Below are 14,100 nucleotides of genomic sequence, written 5' to 3' on the forward strand. Positions count from 1 at the left end.
ACCAAAAACTCATTAGACAGTGGCTGGCAGTAGAGTAATTGGATAGCAGCCCATGCCGAGCTCCAGGACAACTTGATTTTGAGAGGAAGACGGCCAGGTCTCCGGATGCATAGCATGAGTCCTATCCTGAGAAACTTGGGGTATGAGGTGGAAAAGAAGTCATTGCTTTTCAGATTAAAAAGGGGGAAGTCGATTTCACCTTGGAGTCATTGCCCATATACAAGAAGATGATCAAGTAAGGGAAGTGGCTGTTTTAAGAGCAAGGCCCACCAATTAATTTTTTTATACTCTAGAAAGAGACTCTAAAAGCAGAGAGGGCTTTATTTAGGTCAGTGCACCCTGCGGTCCTCAAGTCCATCACTCCTAGGGCCCACAAGTGACCAGGCATCTCTCCTGTGCCTTGGTGAGCCATGAGGACCTCCCTTTGTGCTCCCTCGGGCAGCCACCACGATCAGATGAAGGCTGCGGAGATGAACTTCTTGTTTAAAGGTGGTTTTCCCAACTCCAGGTATGATCCAGGCCCTGGGGGGCTTCTTCACTTACTTTGTGATTCTGGCTGAGAACGGCTTCCTCCCGATTCACCTGCTGGGCATCCGAGTGGACTGGGATGACCGCTGGGTCAATGATGTGGAAGACAGCTATGGGCAGCAGTGGGTGAGTGAGTGAGGGCCGCTTACCTGACCAGCCTAGTAGCATGGTAGCTCCTCGAGCCCTGAAGGACTGTGGCCCCACCGCCACCAGCCGTGTTGTCGAAGCACCGAGGCTGACGCTTTTGCCTTTGCGTTTCAGACCTATGAGCAGAGGAAAATCGTGGAGTTCACCTGCCACACAGCCTTCTTCGTCAGTATCGTGGTGGTGCAGTGGGCCGACTTGGTCATCTGTAAGACCCGGAGGAATTCTGTGTTCCAGCAGGGGATGAAGTGAGTAGCAAAGGGCACATCACGGGCTCTGGCGGCTTTTCATTCAGCCCTCTGCAAAAAATCCAGCGTTTGGCACATAATGGGCCAATTTTCTGGAATCTCTAGCCTTGGGAGCAAATTTAAGAAGCAAAATGGAATTTTCCAGTTGTTCTCATTTGGCCTCTGTGTGCTAGTTACGTAGGTAGACATGGATCTGCCGTTCAGTGCGTGGCATTGAAGGTAAACCTTTTTGTTCACATCTTGTATTAAGCTTTTCTTTTTCTCCCCTTGAATTTCAGGAACAAGATCTTAATATTTGGCCTCTTTGAAGAGACAGCCCTCGCTGCTTTCCTTTCCTACTGCCCTGGAATGGGTGTCGCCCTTAGGATGTATCCCCTCAAGTAAGTAGAGCCTCTCACATTCCAAAAAGTGTAGAAATAGCATGTGTGATGTGCGTGGCACCTCTTCAGAATTTTTGGGTGGTGTGTATGAGAATTCCTATGGATTGAAAAGTTAGGAAAGCTTGATGGAGCAGTAAATCGAGCTAGCAAATCCAGACTTGCATGGCTGCAGCTGGTGCCCGGGATTTGGCCCAGCGTGAGAATAGGCAGGCTCGGGTTCCTTGCAGTTGCTCAATAGCTAACTGTTAGGCCCTCAGGTCCCTTACAACTACAGTCCAGCTGTCTTTGGAGACCACCCGGAGCTGCCCTGGAGTTTAGGGACCCAGGCTCAAATCCTGATTTGCTGACCCTAGTCACTGTGTCCTACCTCACAAGCCCTCCTCCTTTTGAGGGCTCTGCTCCCGAAAGAAGATGGATGAAGAAGGAGATCTGAGGCCCCTTTTTAAGTTTATGATCTATCATAGTAGATCTGATGAGAGCCATCAGTCTGACTCCGTGTCTTTGGTCAGAACCAGGCTGGCCTTAAAACACAGTGAATGATTTTCGCACTTCTGTTTAAACTTAAATTTTCACATTCAGTGTTGACCATCATCTCTGGTAGCTGTTTGAAACCGAGTGGGTTTGATGATGTTTCGTAACCGGTTAAGGTGAAGCAGCTGTGACTTGATTAGAATATGTGAAGCCGCAGAATTGGGCACCCAGAAGAGCCTTTGAGAAAGCTTTTGGTTTAAAGCATCAGTGTCTAGGAATTCCCACTCCCCCGGTCTTTGCTCAGATTCAACTGGACCCTCTCTGAGCTGGCCTATTGCCAGCACTACCATTCACCATCCTTACACTCGTCAAAAACCACGGGCTTCATTCACTGTTGTGTATGTGCAGGCATCTGTCTGTGGTGCGAGGTGAGACTGGCATCCGGGGTCTATCTTACCAACCTAAACTGTTCTTTAGCCTTACCTTGCACCCCTGCAAGCCTATGGGAGGCGAGTTCAGTATTCCCCTGTCCTCCGCCTGTGGGTTTGGTAAGGTCCCTCCCTTCTGTTCCCCATCAATCCCGATGGGCTGATTTCCTTGGAGCTTGACTCTGAGTGATCTTGTCCTCTTTCTCCTGGACATTTGCATCTCTTCTTTGGCATTACTTGTCATTTCTTGTTCCCCGGTAGATAATGATCTTGAAGGCATGGCCCGTAGTGTCCTTTTTGTCTTTGTTTCCCCGATGCCCTGCACAGAGTTGGTGCACAGAGAGGCAAGACAGGTCTCAGTTGAATTCTGTCAGCTTGAGCCAGTTTTTATCAGGAGAAGGTCAGAAAAGGTCACCAGGCTCTCTAAAAGGCTTAAATGGAAAATCACACTAAAAGACAGTCATGCCTCAGGACATTGCCATTTTCTGGGCTCCTTCAACCCTTTGTGACCGCTAGAGAACTTGTTCTTTTTTTTAAAAACATTTTATTATTAGTTGTTGGTGGACCTTTATTTTATTTCTGTGTGGTGCTGAGGATCGAACCCACTGCCTCACACACGCTGGGCAAGCGCTCTGCCACCGAGCCACAACCCCCAGCCTCGAGAACTTGTTCTTGACGGGCTCTCTCCAGTTGTGGAAGGTGGTTTGGTTCCTCTGGTAGTTGAGTCAAGTGTGATCACCTGTTCCCTGCTGTGGAAGACACACAGGAGGTGACTTCCAAGGGACCTCCAGAGCCAGCTTCCTCACATGGGAGCTGGTTGTCAAGAGAGCAAGTGGAGGCTGCCCGGAGCCTGTCTCCAGCCTGGGGACCAGGTGGCAGCAGCCTCCAGGGCCCTTGAAGGCCTTTGTCATCTGTTAGAGCTCAGCTTTTTTTAGGTCTAGGACTCAGAACACACAGCTGGCTGTCCCAAATCTCATTGTCAGAGACCGAGCTTAGGGGATGAATAAAGGGGTTTTGATCCACCATGGCAGTTCTTTGTCTTCAGATGTCAAGACTTGAGACAAATGTGTTCAAACCCCTCTTAAGCTCTTTAGATAGGAAAAGAAGAAAGAAAATGTCCAGTTGCTCCAGGTTGTTAATAGAAAGTGTACTTGACTTGCCTGGTAAACCAGTTCTTCTGGAAAGGAAATGGAAGATGGTCAAGGCTTCCTTTAGGAAGCCCGCGGGCCGGCTTCTGCGTCTCCGGGCCCTGGGCACGTGCAGCAGTAATCTGCTCCTGAGGAGTTTCATCTGCTCTGTGATGACTCAGGACTTACCCGTGACCGTTCTGCGCCGATGGCTGCCTCATCACAGTGGTGGCGTGCGGTCTCCGTTCCTTTGAATTGACCGTGTTTGTGTGTGTGTCTAACTGGAACCTGGTTCTACTTCCAGGCCTACCTGGTGGTTCTGTGCCTTCCCCTACTCCCTCCTCATCTTCGTGTATGATGAAGTCAGGAAGCTCATCATCCGGCGACGCCCTGGCGGTAATTGGGACACTTTGGTTGGAAGGGGAGGGTGCTGTCCTTAGGGGGGGTCTCTGGTTTTCATCCTGATGGCTGAGGCCATTACCCCAGCACACTGAGCTGAATGCAGTCACATCTTCATTCCCTGCATCTCCTTCGGCTTTGAGAACAGATTGCATTTTAGATTTATCAAATATAACGTAGAGAATACTTGCCAGAAGCCCAGACAGCCTTTCCAGATGACAGTATTCCTCAAGAATTCAGTAAGTACACTTAGCCAGGCATCGTGGTGCCTACGTGTAATCCCAGCTGCCTGGGAGGCTGAGGCAGGAGGATCAAACTCAAGGCCAGTCTCAGCAACTTAGGGACAATCTGTCCCAAAACAAAAAAAAAGGTCTAGGGATGTAGCTTAGTGGTAAAGTACCCTGGGTTCAATCCCAAGTACTGCAATAAATAAATAAATATATCGATACCACACACACATACATTCAGTTGCGGTCCCGTGTTGAATTGGGGTTGTAACCTCACCCTACCTCCGTTGTTCTCGGGTCGGTTCTCATGAGATTTCTCTTGGAATGCTGGAGCGAGGACTCACTTTAGTATCTTTTTCTCTGTCACAGGCTGGGTGGAGAAGGAAACCTACTACTAGTCCCCTGTCCTGCACGCCGTGGAGTATCATACCACACACTCTGCATCCATCACCCACCCCCTCTCTGTGTACTTCAGTCTTGGAAACTCGGAATTCTACCCTGGTAGGAAAGCACCGAAGCATGTGGGGGAAGCCAGACGTCCTGGAATGAAGCATGTAGCTATACTGGGGGGGTGGGGGGAGGGCTGCCTGAAAAACATCCATCTATAGAATGACATCGGGGGAAGGTTTTTACGTGCCTTTTTGTTTTTGTAAAAAAGGAAAACCTGGAAAGACTGAAAGAATACATTTTATATCTGGATTTTTACAAATAAAGATGGCTATTATAATGGACTTTGTCTTGTGTCCGTGTCGCTTCTTGGGTGTGTGTGTGTATGTATGTGGGATCATCTGCAGTTCTCTGTGTGGGTCCCCAGGCCGGCAGCTTCCCCTGGGGCTTGTTAGGAAGGCCAGCCACACGCACGGAGGCCAATCAGCAGTGTGTGGAATGTGCTCTCCAGGTGCCTGGTTCCCATTCAGGTATGAGAAGCAGGGTTAAGAGGAAACCCTGTGCCCGTGCTTATTTGGAGTAGGTGAGGCTCCCTGGCCCATTTTTTTTCGGGTGCTGTGCTGTGACTCCACCTGCTGCCTGGGCTTCTGGCCCCTTGACAGGAAACTTCAGCTGAGGGACTTCCAGACGCAGGGTGTAATGAGCCTTAGCTCGGGCCTTCATGTGCGGGCCCCTCAGGCCTTCCCGCTGGCTCTCTGAAGACCACCGCAGCCTCCAGTGCCCCAGACTCAGGTTTGCCTGAGGCAGGGATCTGCACACACTAGTCAGGCCTGGGTGCTCATCCGGTGCTTCTCTCCATCCGACTCGTTCTGAAGTTGGCACCAGCAGAACCATTTCAAGAAGTGGTCATGTGCTGGAGGCCCTGGTAAAAAGGTGGAGGGGATCAGTTGCTTCAGGGTCGCAGCAGAAAACACCTGCTTTTAGGGGTCCTGTAAGGCCTCTCGGAGGACTGGTCACTGCCGAGCACTTCCGCTGGCGGTCATCGCCGATTTGTCCCCTTTGAGCAAGGAGCGAGTACGACAAGGAGTACTCTCACCTCGGGCACCAAACAGTGATCATCCTCCGCCAGAAGATCATCGTATTTTTTTCTTCTGTAAAGTTTAATTCATTCCTTAGGCTTCTGTGATGCTCTGACGGGAGGAAGGGGAGGAAGGAGGGTGACCCCCACACACTGCTGCTGCTGCTGCTGCCACTCCGGTGGCATGACCTGGAAGGGCAGGACTGTCCCTTCATCTGGGACACCTCTAGGCTTGCAGGCAAGGCCTCAATGAGCCGTGGTCCAGGCCAACGTAAGGACCCTTAAAGACCTCGAGATGAGGAGGCTGGAGACCAACGGTAATTAGGTCTAACTTGAGGTCATCTGGCACTGCAGGGACTCAGCTGCGATGGCAGGAGAGACGCCACTCTGTGTGCCTAGACTGGCACTGGTCTTCTCAGGCTTGTTCCCACCCCAGGCCCCAGATGTCCTTTTTTTCTGCCCTTTTCTATTTGACAAAAAAAAAAAAATACAAATTTTCACTAATCTATTTTTTTGAGGGATGTTTGGGAAGATTATTTTTTTTCTTTTTGTGGTGGTTACTATTTTTATTTTAATACTAGGATTGAACCCAGAGGTACTTTACCACTGAGCTGCACCCCTAGTCCTTCTCATTTTTTATTTTGAGACAGGGTCTCACTCAGTTGCCCAGGCTGGCCTTGAACTCGTGATCCTCCTGGCTCAGCCTCCGGAGTCACTGGGATTCCAGGTGTGTGCCACCGTGCCCAGCTCCCGCTCACCTTCTGGATAGCATTTAGGTCCTTCCTCTTGGGGAAACGCTCAGTGGGCCCTAGTGTTTGAATAACTTGCTGTGGCACTACACCCCTGTTTCTGTTCCCCAATGGACTGTGAGTTCTATAATATCACAGACCAGATTGTACCCTCCCCAACGTCAAGCACATTCAGTGTTTGCTGAGTGAATGAATGTTCATTCCCAGAATTTTTTTTTTTCTTTTTTCTTTTTTGGATGTTGCCCGAGCCGCCATAGTTTTAACATTGATGGTCCTCTCACCTGGAGTCTGTTTCTTGGCTCAGAGCTGACACTTCGCCCAAGGGAACTCCGTGCCCAGGCTTGCCACCAACCAGTCTGTTAGTTAGGGCCTCTCCTCCTCTCTCCAGGCTGAAGTTGCAAGACGGAGAGTTTACGAATGAACCCTGCATGGAACTGGCTGTGATGGCGTTGAGTGGGGACCGTGGCCAACAAAGGTCTTCGGTAAAAAGATGAGCTCAAAAAGAGACATGGGGACACTCATCCCTGGACTTGCCTGGGCTCTAGAGCTTTTTCATCCTTGTCCTGGGCCTCAAGTGATCTCACAGGAAAACCCTCCTTATTCCCGGCTAATGTGGAATCCGCTATGAAGAGCGCTGACGAGTCCCCGACACACAATTCTGACTCTCTCTCAGCTTTGAAATCATTAACAGCCTTTCCCCCCTCTAACCTAGAGGGTCTGTGAGGTCCCAGAACCTGACTGCTCATTTCCTTTTTTTCCCTAATGCCCAGGTCAGGGCCTCACACAGAAAACTCCTCATTAAGACAGTGGCCCAAGCTCTGTACTCACAGAGAAGGGCCAAGGGCCAAAGAGCTTCGTCCATGCACCATGTGGTCAGAGGTGAAGGCAAGATTGAGACCCACGGGCCCACATGTGACATGTCCCACCGTGACTCTGTGCCACCTCTGAGGCAAACCCGCTGGGCAGGCGTTGAGAGTGGTCTCCACTGTGGTTCCAGAAGCCTCACCCAGATTTTCAGGTGGGCAACGTGGGCACATGGCTCACCTCTCCAAAGCCTCTCTGTCTACAAATTGGAGAGGGCCACAGCCTCCCTCAGGAGGCTGCCGTGGAGTTTAAATGAAATAAAATGTGGAAAGGGCTTGGCACAGTGCCCGATCCTCTGTAAAGTTTCAGGAAACATTTCCCCACCCCCACACACATCTCCACTGCGACTGTACTCCAGGAGTCCCCTGAAGATAAACCCAGGCGGGGAGTTTGATTTCCCACGTAATGGAACTACCTATTTAACTCTACAGTGATTGTCACGTGCCAAGCAATGTCTTGCATTATAACCATTTTATAAATGAGAAAACTGAGGCTCAGAGAGGCGAGGTAGCTTGGCAGAAGTCCCACAGCTCATAAGTGGCAGAGGTGGGCAAGTCTACCTCCAACCCAGTCAGATGTGGAGTCCAGGATCCTAACGCTTTGTACCTGGCACCTGTGCCTGCTAGGGAAGTGGATTACGGTGTAAAGAGCTACAGCAAGGGCCAAGAACCTGGGAAGGGCAGCGTTTTTATGAAAGTACAAAGAACAGGGAAGGTTAGAATTGGTGTTCCAAAATAAGATCATGGAAACTTTCTTGGAAATTAAACCCACGTTGCTGAACAGTTACTCAAATGAATTTGCCCCCAGGAGCTGCCGGGTGATCAAGCTGCGACTTGTGCAATGGGAAAGCAAGAGGGCAGTGGTGCTAATCCTGGGCAGGCTCGGCCTGCCTCTCCCATTGGGCTAAGGGCCACCTGCTTCCCAGGCTGTGGCCCCCTCGGGACAGGGCTTCCAGCTGAAGGGTGGCAGGTCCCTCACGTTCCACCGGCTGCAGAAACGCCCCTCTGCGTTAATGATTGCTTTCCAGGACTCAGAGGTCTTAACACTGTCTTTCCCGGACCCTGCTGTCTATAAACTGTCTTTTCCTATCGGCTCCCTGCTCTTCCCTCCTCTTCTCTTCCTTTCCCTTCCCTTCCCTCATCCAAGGTTCTGACTCAGTACAGTTAATTTGTGCGTAGGAAAGCAGAGCTGTTTAAAGACGTTGTTCAGTAATGTGAAGAATCCTTTTGTAGTTTGAATAATTGCTCCGTTTGAAACTAGTTGCAAGCTCTTACATTCTTCCTAAAAATGACAGGCATGTAAGATGCTAATGCCAGCTAATTTGTAACAGAGATGTACTTTCCCCCTTTACTGGTCTTCCCTGTGTATTCTCCACGCCCAAGATGCCTTCAAGACCAATGAGCGTGCTCAAAGCCGGCTCTTCATCCCATATGGCTGTGCCAGGAGAGAAGCCCAGAGTTCCTGCAGGCCACCTGTTCTAGACCCCATCGTCTCTGGGGCCAGCAGGCAGGGTTTCCTAAGGAAAGGAGAACCAACATTCACTACATGAACTACCGCCTGCCACACTGTCTTTGGCACTTTGTTTATTTGATCCTATGAAGCAGACAGAGCTGGACAGTATTGCCCTGTGCAGAGGGAAACTCAGAGAGTTTAGTGACTTTTACTGAATGAGGGAGGAAGTGTTTGAGCACAGATTTATAAGCCTAGGGTCTTTCCACCACACCAAGGGCTGTGCTCTAGGGGGGCATAAAAGCCCCCCACGTTGTCGTTGGCAGTTTTGACCTCGACATTTCACCCTAAAGCTGAGACCCAACACATCATCTCACACACATAAATGTGGGCTCACAGACATGTGGGTCCACACACTAGGCCCTGCATCTAGGTATGCTCATCCAAAAGTAGCAGTGAGGGCTGGAGCTCCCTGGTTCTTGAAGAAGCCCTGTGCTTTTCTTCTTGGCCCCATTTTTTCCAACATCCCTTATGGGAGGCACGCTCACCTGACCACTCTGGGCAGTGGAATGGACGCTGACCTGATATATGCATCACTTCCAGGGCTGACCCCTAAATCCTTGCAGAGCAGATCATTCTCCTACGTCTGCCAGCCGAATGGCGGAAGGCAGAGTGAAGCCCTCCTTGGCTGCACACTAGCATCCCGTGGGGAACTTCAAACCTCTCCAGGCCCAAGCTGCATTCAAGACCAATGAAGCCTGAATCTCTGGGAGTGGAACCCGGGCATGGAGATCTATTAAAACTCTCCAGGTGACTCTGACGTGCAGCCAAGGTTAAGAACCATGGCCTCAGAGCAAAGCGCGAGCCCAGTCCAGCAGTATAAGCAACAGCTGGGAGCTTGCTAGAAAAATGGACATTCTCAGGCCCCACTCCAGTCCTACTGAATGAGAAACTCTGGGGTTGGGTTAAGCCCTCCGGGTGATTCTGTTGTACACTGATCACTGCCCTGGAGACAGGCCCTGGGTCCTGCACTGCTGCTTGGAGAAGGGCCCTGTGCACAGCCACCCTCTCACAATACCCATGTTGGACTAGCGTGAGGGTGAAAAATAAACTTACTGAGTTAAGCCTCCGATTCCCTAGGTAAAGCGACCCTGTGGCTTCAGAGAGAAGGTGGAAGAGTTGAAGGTGGGGAGTGAGCAGTGGTGTGCAGGAACGGCTCATTTGTTCAGGGTTTGGGAATGCAGCGAGCCTGCTGACTTCCCCCTGTTAACACAAAGTTGACCAAGGCTGGAAGAGTCACACCATGGAAATCATCAAATGCCACACACCAGGACTTCTTTTCCCGGGAGCTAGTGGTTGAACATTAACCAGCACACCACTGGACTCCGGGTCACAACGGCAGAGTGGCGCAAGGGCCCTGCACCGTCATGAACTATCGAAGGAAAGGCCATTCCCTGAGGCTCCAAGCCCCAGCCAGCACCGGGCTGCTCTCAACCACGCCCTGTGGGTACCAAGTCCTTGTACTTAGAGCTTCTGGAAGCTGAGCCAGGAGGACCATGGAAGCATAGGAAGCAAGAAGTGCCTTCCAGGTTAAGAATCAAGAGTAGCTGGAGAGTGGGTTTCTCAGCCTTGGTGCGGTAAACCCTTTGGGTCAGATAGTTCTTTGTTGAGGGTGGTCCTCTTGTTGGTAGCATGTTCAGCAGTATCCCTGGCCTTCACCTGCTAGGTGCCATTAGCCATCCTTCTCCTCCAGGCTGTGCTACAGAAAAGGATCTCCAGGCATTTCTAAATGGCTGCTGGAGGGCAAAATCACCCCTAGTTGAGAACCACTGGTGAAGAACTCTGTAGATGGATCTGATATGCGGATGCTAACACTCAATAATAAGGTGAGGGAGAGGGGGGGAAGAGAAGTTCATTGGATCAGACAAAAGGGAATGAAGGCAGGGAGGGGGGCTGGGAACAGGAAAGATCGTGGAAGGAATTGGATGTAACTCTCCCGTGTTCATATATTATACACCACCAGTGAAACTTCGTGTACAGTCGCAAGAATCGGATCCTAATTAGGATGGATTATACTCCAAATAAATATCAAAATAAATTCTACTGTCATGTATACATACAAAGAACAAATAAACAAATAAGTCACTTGGAAGTCTGAGGCAGGAGGATGGCAAGTTTAAGGCCAGTCTCAGCTACTTAAAGAGACCCTGTCTCAAGGGGCTGGGGTTGTGGCTCAGTAGTAGAGTGCACGCCTAGTACGCATGAGGCACTGGGTTCGATCCTCAGCAACACACAATAAAGATATTGTATCCACCTACAACTAAAAAATAAGTATTAAAAAAAGAGATTCTGTCTCAAAATAAAAAATAAAAAGGGTTAGGATGCAGCTCAGTTGTAAAGCACCTCTGGATTCAATTCCTAGTACCTCCCCGCAAAGTGTTAGATATATAGGAAGAGTCAGCCTCATGGGGGAGGGACAGATCCCATTACAATTTAGAGGAAAAGATCCTCGGGTTCAACAACAATCTCTGTGGACCTCCCCATTTGTTTCGAATCAATCTTGACCCCCTCTGTTCCCTCTCTGATCACTCCATTCCCTTCTCAACCACACAGTTCCTGGAGACGATATCACTACATTTAATTTTTGGATTGGGAGTGTCCAATGGTGCTCCTAGAATGCTCCAGGTGGGTAGGCCTCTCCCTGGACACTATTGGTCTTCATTCCTCCCTCAAGAAAGTATGATTCAATGACTGAGAATACTAGTTCAAATGCCGTCTTGTCTGATGGATCCTGGCTCTGCCACACTTCAGCTGAGTGACTTTAAGCAATTTTTTTTTTTTTTTGAAATCAGGGGTTGAACCCAGGGATGCTTAACCACTGAGCCACATCCTCCGTCCTTTTAAAATATATTATTTAGAGACAGGGTCTCTCTAAGTTTCTTAAGGCCTCAATAAGTTCCTGAGGCTGGCTTTCAACTTGTGATCCTCCTGCCTCAGCCTCCTGAGCCACTGTGATGACAGGCATGCACCATGGCACCTGCTTAAGCAAATTTCTTGACCTCTCTGAGCCTCCATTTCCTTGTTGAGCAAATGAGGCTTTCTCCATTTGAAAATATTTTCTTTCCATGAAAAAATTACTCAACAAATATTGGCTATTGTTTTTCACGAAACAGATTTTACAGGGTCTAACCAGTGTGAAGGACTCTGCACCACAATCTGGGGACAGAGTCTGGCTCTGCCTTTGCCTTGTGTTGAGCAAACACAACACAAAGTCTCAGTCCCTTGCTACTCACAGTCCAGAAGACGGTGCAATGATCAGGGCTTAAGAAGATGTGTGGTAAGTGCCGAAATAAGAAAATGCTCCGGTATTTAAAACTCACTGGAGGAGGCTTGGAGACTGGGAGGAGAGCGGCTCCTTGAGAAATTAAAAGTGGGTACTGGGCAGAACTTCCTGTGCTCCAGTGGGGGTATCTCGATTTTTCTGGGCCCTCCTGATGGACCCCCAAATCTTATCTTTATTTCCTTTTCTCTTTTCTCAATCATGCCCAACCCCCATTACTTTGTTCTGCCCATAGGTAACCATTTTAGTGTTCATCTTTTAATTTCAGTGTATTTTTGCAACCTGGGAATTGTGTGTGTGTGTGTGTGTGTGCGCACATGCTTGTACACATGCTTTTTAACTTTTAACATAAGCAATCTCTAAGGGACACAAAAGTAGAGATGATAATGCAGCAAACCTGCACGTAGCCATCACCTAACTTGAACAGTGGCCAACATTGTGTCAGTTTTGTGCCGTCTCTTTACTGCCTTCCATCCCCCATGCTTTCTTTGAGTATTTTAAGATCTATCCCACACGTCCTTTCACCCATAACCCTGCAGTATGCATCTTCATCAGAAAAGTGACCTTTAGAAAACTCATAACCATCAAGCAGATTCTTTCTCCACCTCTGCCACTTTTCTTGCGAAACATCTTGTCCTTAAGATCCATCCGGGTTGCTCTGGGCACTCCTAATCCACTGCTTCTAATTGCTGAGTACTCTTTATTGAGTGCATCCACCACATTTGACCTCTTCTAAGTAATGGCCACCCAGGTGGTGTGCTGCTCCCCTCCAGTGCCAGTAAAGCAGAGTGAACACCCTCACACGTGGCTCCTTGTGGCTCCGTGGGAACTTCCCTGGAGGCAGAATGGTGGGTCACATGGTACATGCATTTACATAATCTGACCCAAAGGACCAGACTGCCCTTCAGCATGGCTGCACCAGTGCACACGCCTCCCACCGTGCGTGAGGGTTCCCAAGCCCCCTCCTCCTGCCAAACACTAGAAGTATCCAGCTTTCTAGCTTGTTCTCAGCCTGGAGGATGTAAATTTCCATTGAAACTCATATTTCTTGGGTGATTTACAATGATTTGAGTATTGTGCCATATGTTTGCATGTTTGCTAGATTTTTTTTTTTTTTTTGCAGTATTAGGGAATGAACCCAGAGACTCTCTACAGAGACTGAGCTATATCTCCAGATCTTTTTTTATTTTTATTTTGACACAGGGTCTTCCTAGCCTGCCTAGACTGACCTAGAACTTGTAATCCTTCTGCCTGAGCCTCTCAAATCACTGGGATGTACCATTGCACCCAGCCATTTGTTAGAATTTAGAGTTAACTTTTCTATTCATTGCTCGTTCATATCTTTTCCCTGATTTGTCATTGGGATTGATGTCTTTTTCCTATTTGGAGGTGTTCCTGGTGTATTCTAGGTACTAGTCAGCTTTAGACCTGGCAAGCATCTCTCCATTCTGTCATTTGACCTTGGGCAGAACCCTTTTGACCCAGAATCCACCCTCCCCTCCCATTGCCAGATCAGGGAAGCCACCTGCCTGATGCCACCCATTTGTGGAACTCCATACTCTTTGCCAGGGCTGGCTATAGGAGCAGAGTTATGACCTGTTCTCCACTGAGAGAGAAGTCCGTCAGAGGGCTTCCTAGAAAAATGTCCTCACTTTCCAGAGGCACAGGAAGACCTAGTGTTTCTCCCCTCAGGTGTTCTTGGGCTGTGACCAGGAGCTTCTGCAGCCACCTTGCTTTTAGCCTGAGAATAAAACCCATCAGGAAGGCTCCAAATACTCAGTGGCATGATTGAGACACTGTATCAATGACCCTCAGGGCTGCCCAACCTCTGGACTTTTCCTTTTCAGTGAGATAATAGTTGTCCACTTTGTCTAACCTACAGGGAGCCAGAGTTTCTGATACTTTCGGTGAGAAGGATATTGATAGACATCATCCCTAAACCAAAGATTTTCAAATATTCTGATCACAAACCACCACTCAGAATGACTTTTTTTTTTAATATGGCCATCCAGAATACATCTAACAGAAGCAATGCCTACCTCCTTCACTTCATGATGTCCAGTGTGCTCACATAAGCACTCTATCGTCCTATTTCTCACTGTAGTTTTGTTTTTTTTTTTTTTTTTTTTAATGATAAATGTGACCCACAAAGTTAATTACACAAGCTACGAACAGGCCATGATCCACAGTTTGAAAACACGACTTTAAGTCTCAGATTTCTGAACTGGGGCCTGACGGAATAATAGGCTTTAGTCAAGTAAGGTGGGGGCAGGGAGGGAGG

At 48.9% G+C, this 14,100-nt stretch overlaps 1 protein-coding gene across 1 annotated transcript in view; it reads left to right on the forward strand.

Annotated features, from left to right (window-relative positions):
• Atp1a1 (ATPase Na+/K+ transporting subunit alpha 1) overlaps positions 1-4,686 on the forward strand; it is a 29,334-nt gene extending 24,648 nt beyond the window's left edge. The window contains exons 19-23 of the mRNA XM_026394106.2: positions 509-654; positions 790-920; positions 1,199-1,300; positions 3,631-3,722; positions 4,322-4,686. Of these exons, the coding sequence (XP_026249891.1) occupies positions 509-654; positions 790-920; positions 1,199-1,300; positions 3,631-3,722; positions 4,322-4,350 (500 nt within the window). The 3' untranslated portion in view covers positions 4,351-4,686. The remainder of the gene's footprint in view (positions 1-508; positions 655-789; positions 921-1,198; positions 1,301-3,630; positions 3,723-4,321) is intronic.
• Positions 4,687-14,100: the final 9,414 nt, after the last annotated feature.

The sequence above is a fragment of the Urocitellus parryii genome, chromosome 11 (assembly GCF_045843805.1).
Source record: "Urocitellus parryii isolate mUroPar1 chromosome 11, mUroPar1.hap1, whole genome shotgun sequence".
Taxonomy (NCBI): Eukaryota; Metazoa; Chordata; class Mammalia; order Rodentia; family Sciuridae; genus Urocitellus; species Urocitellus parryii.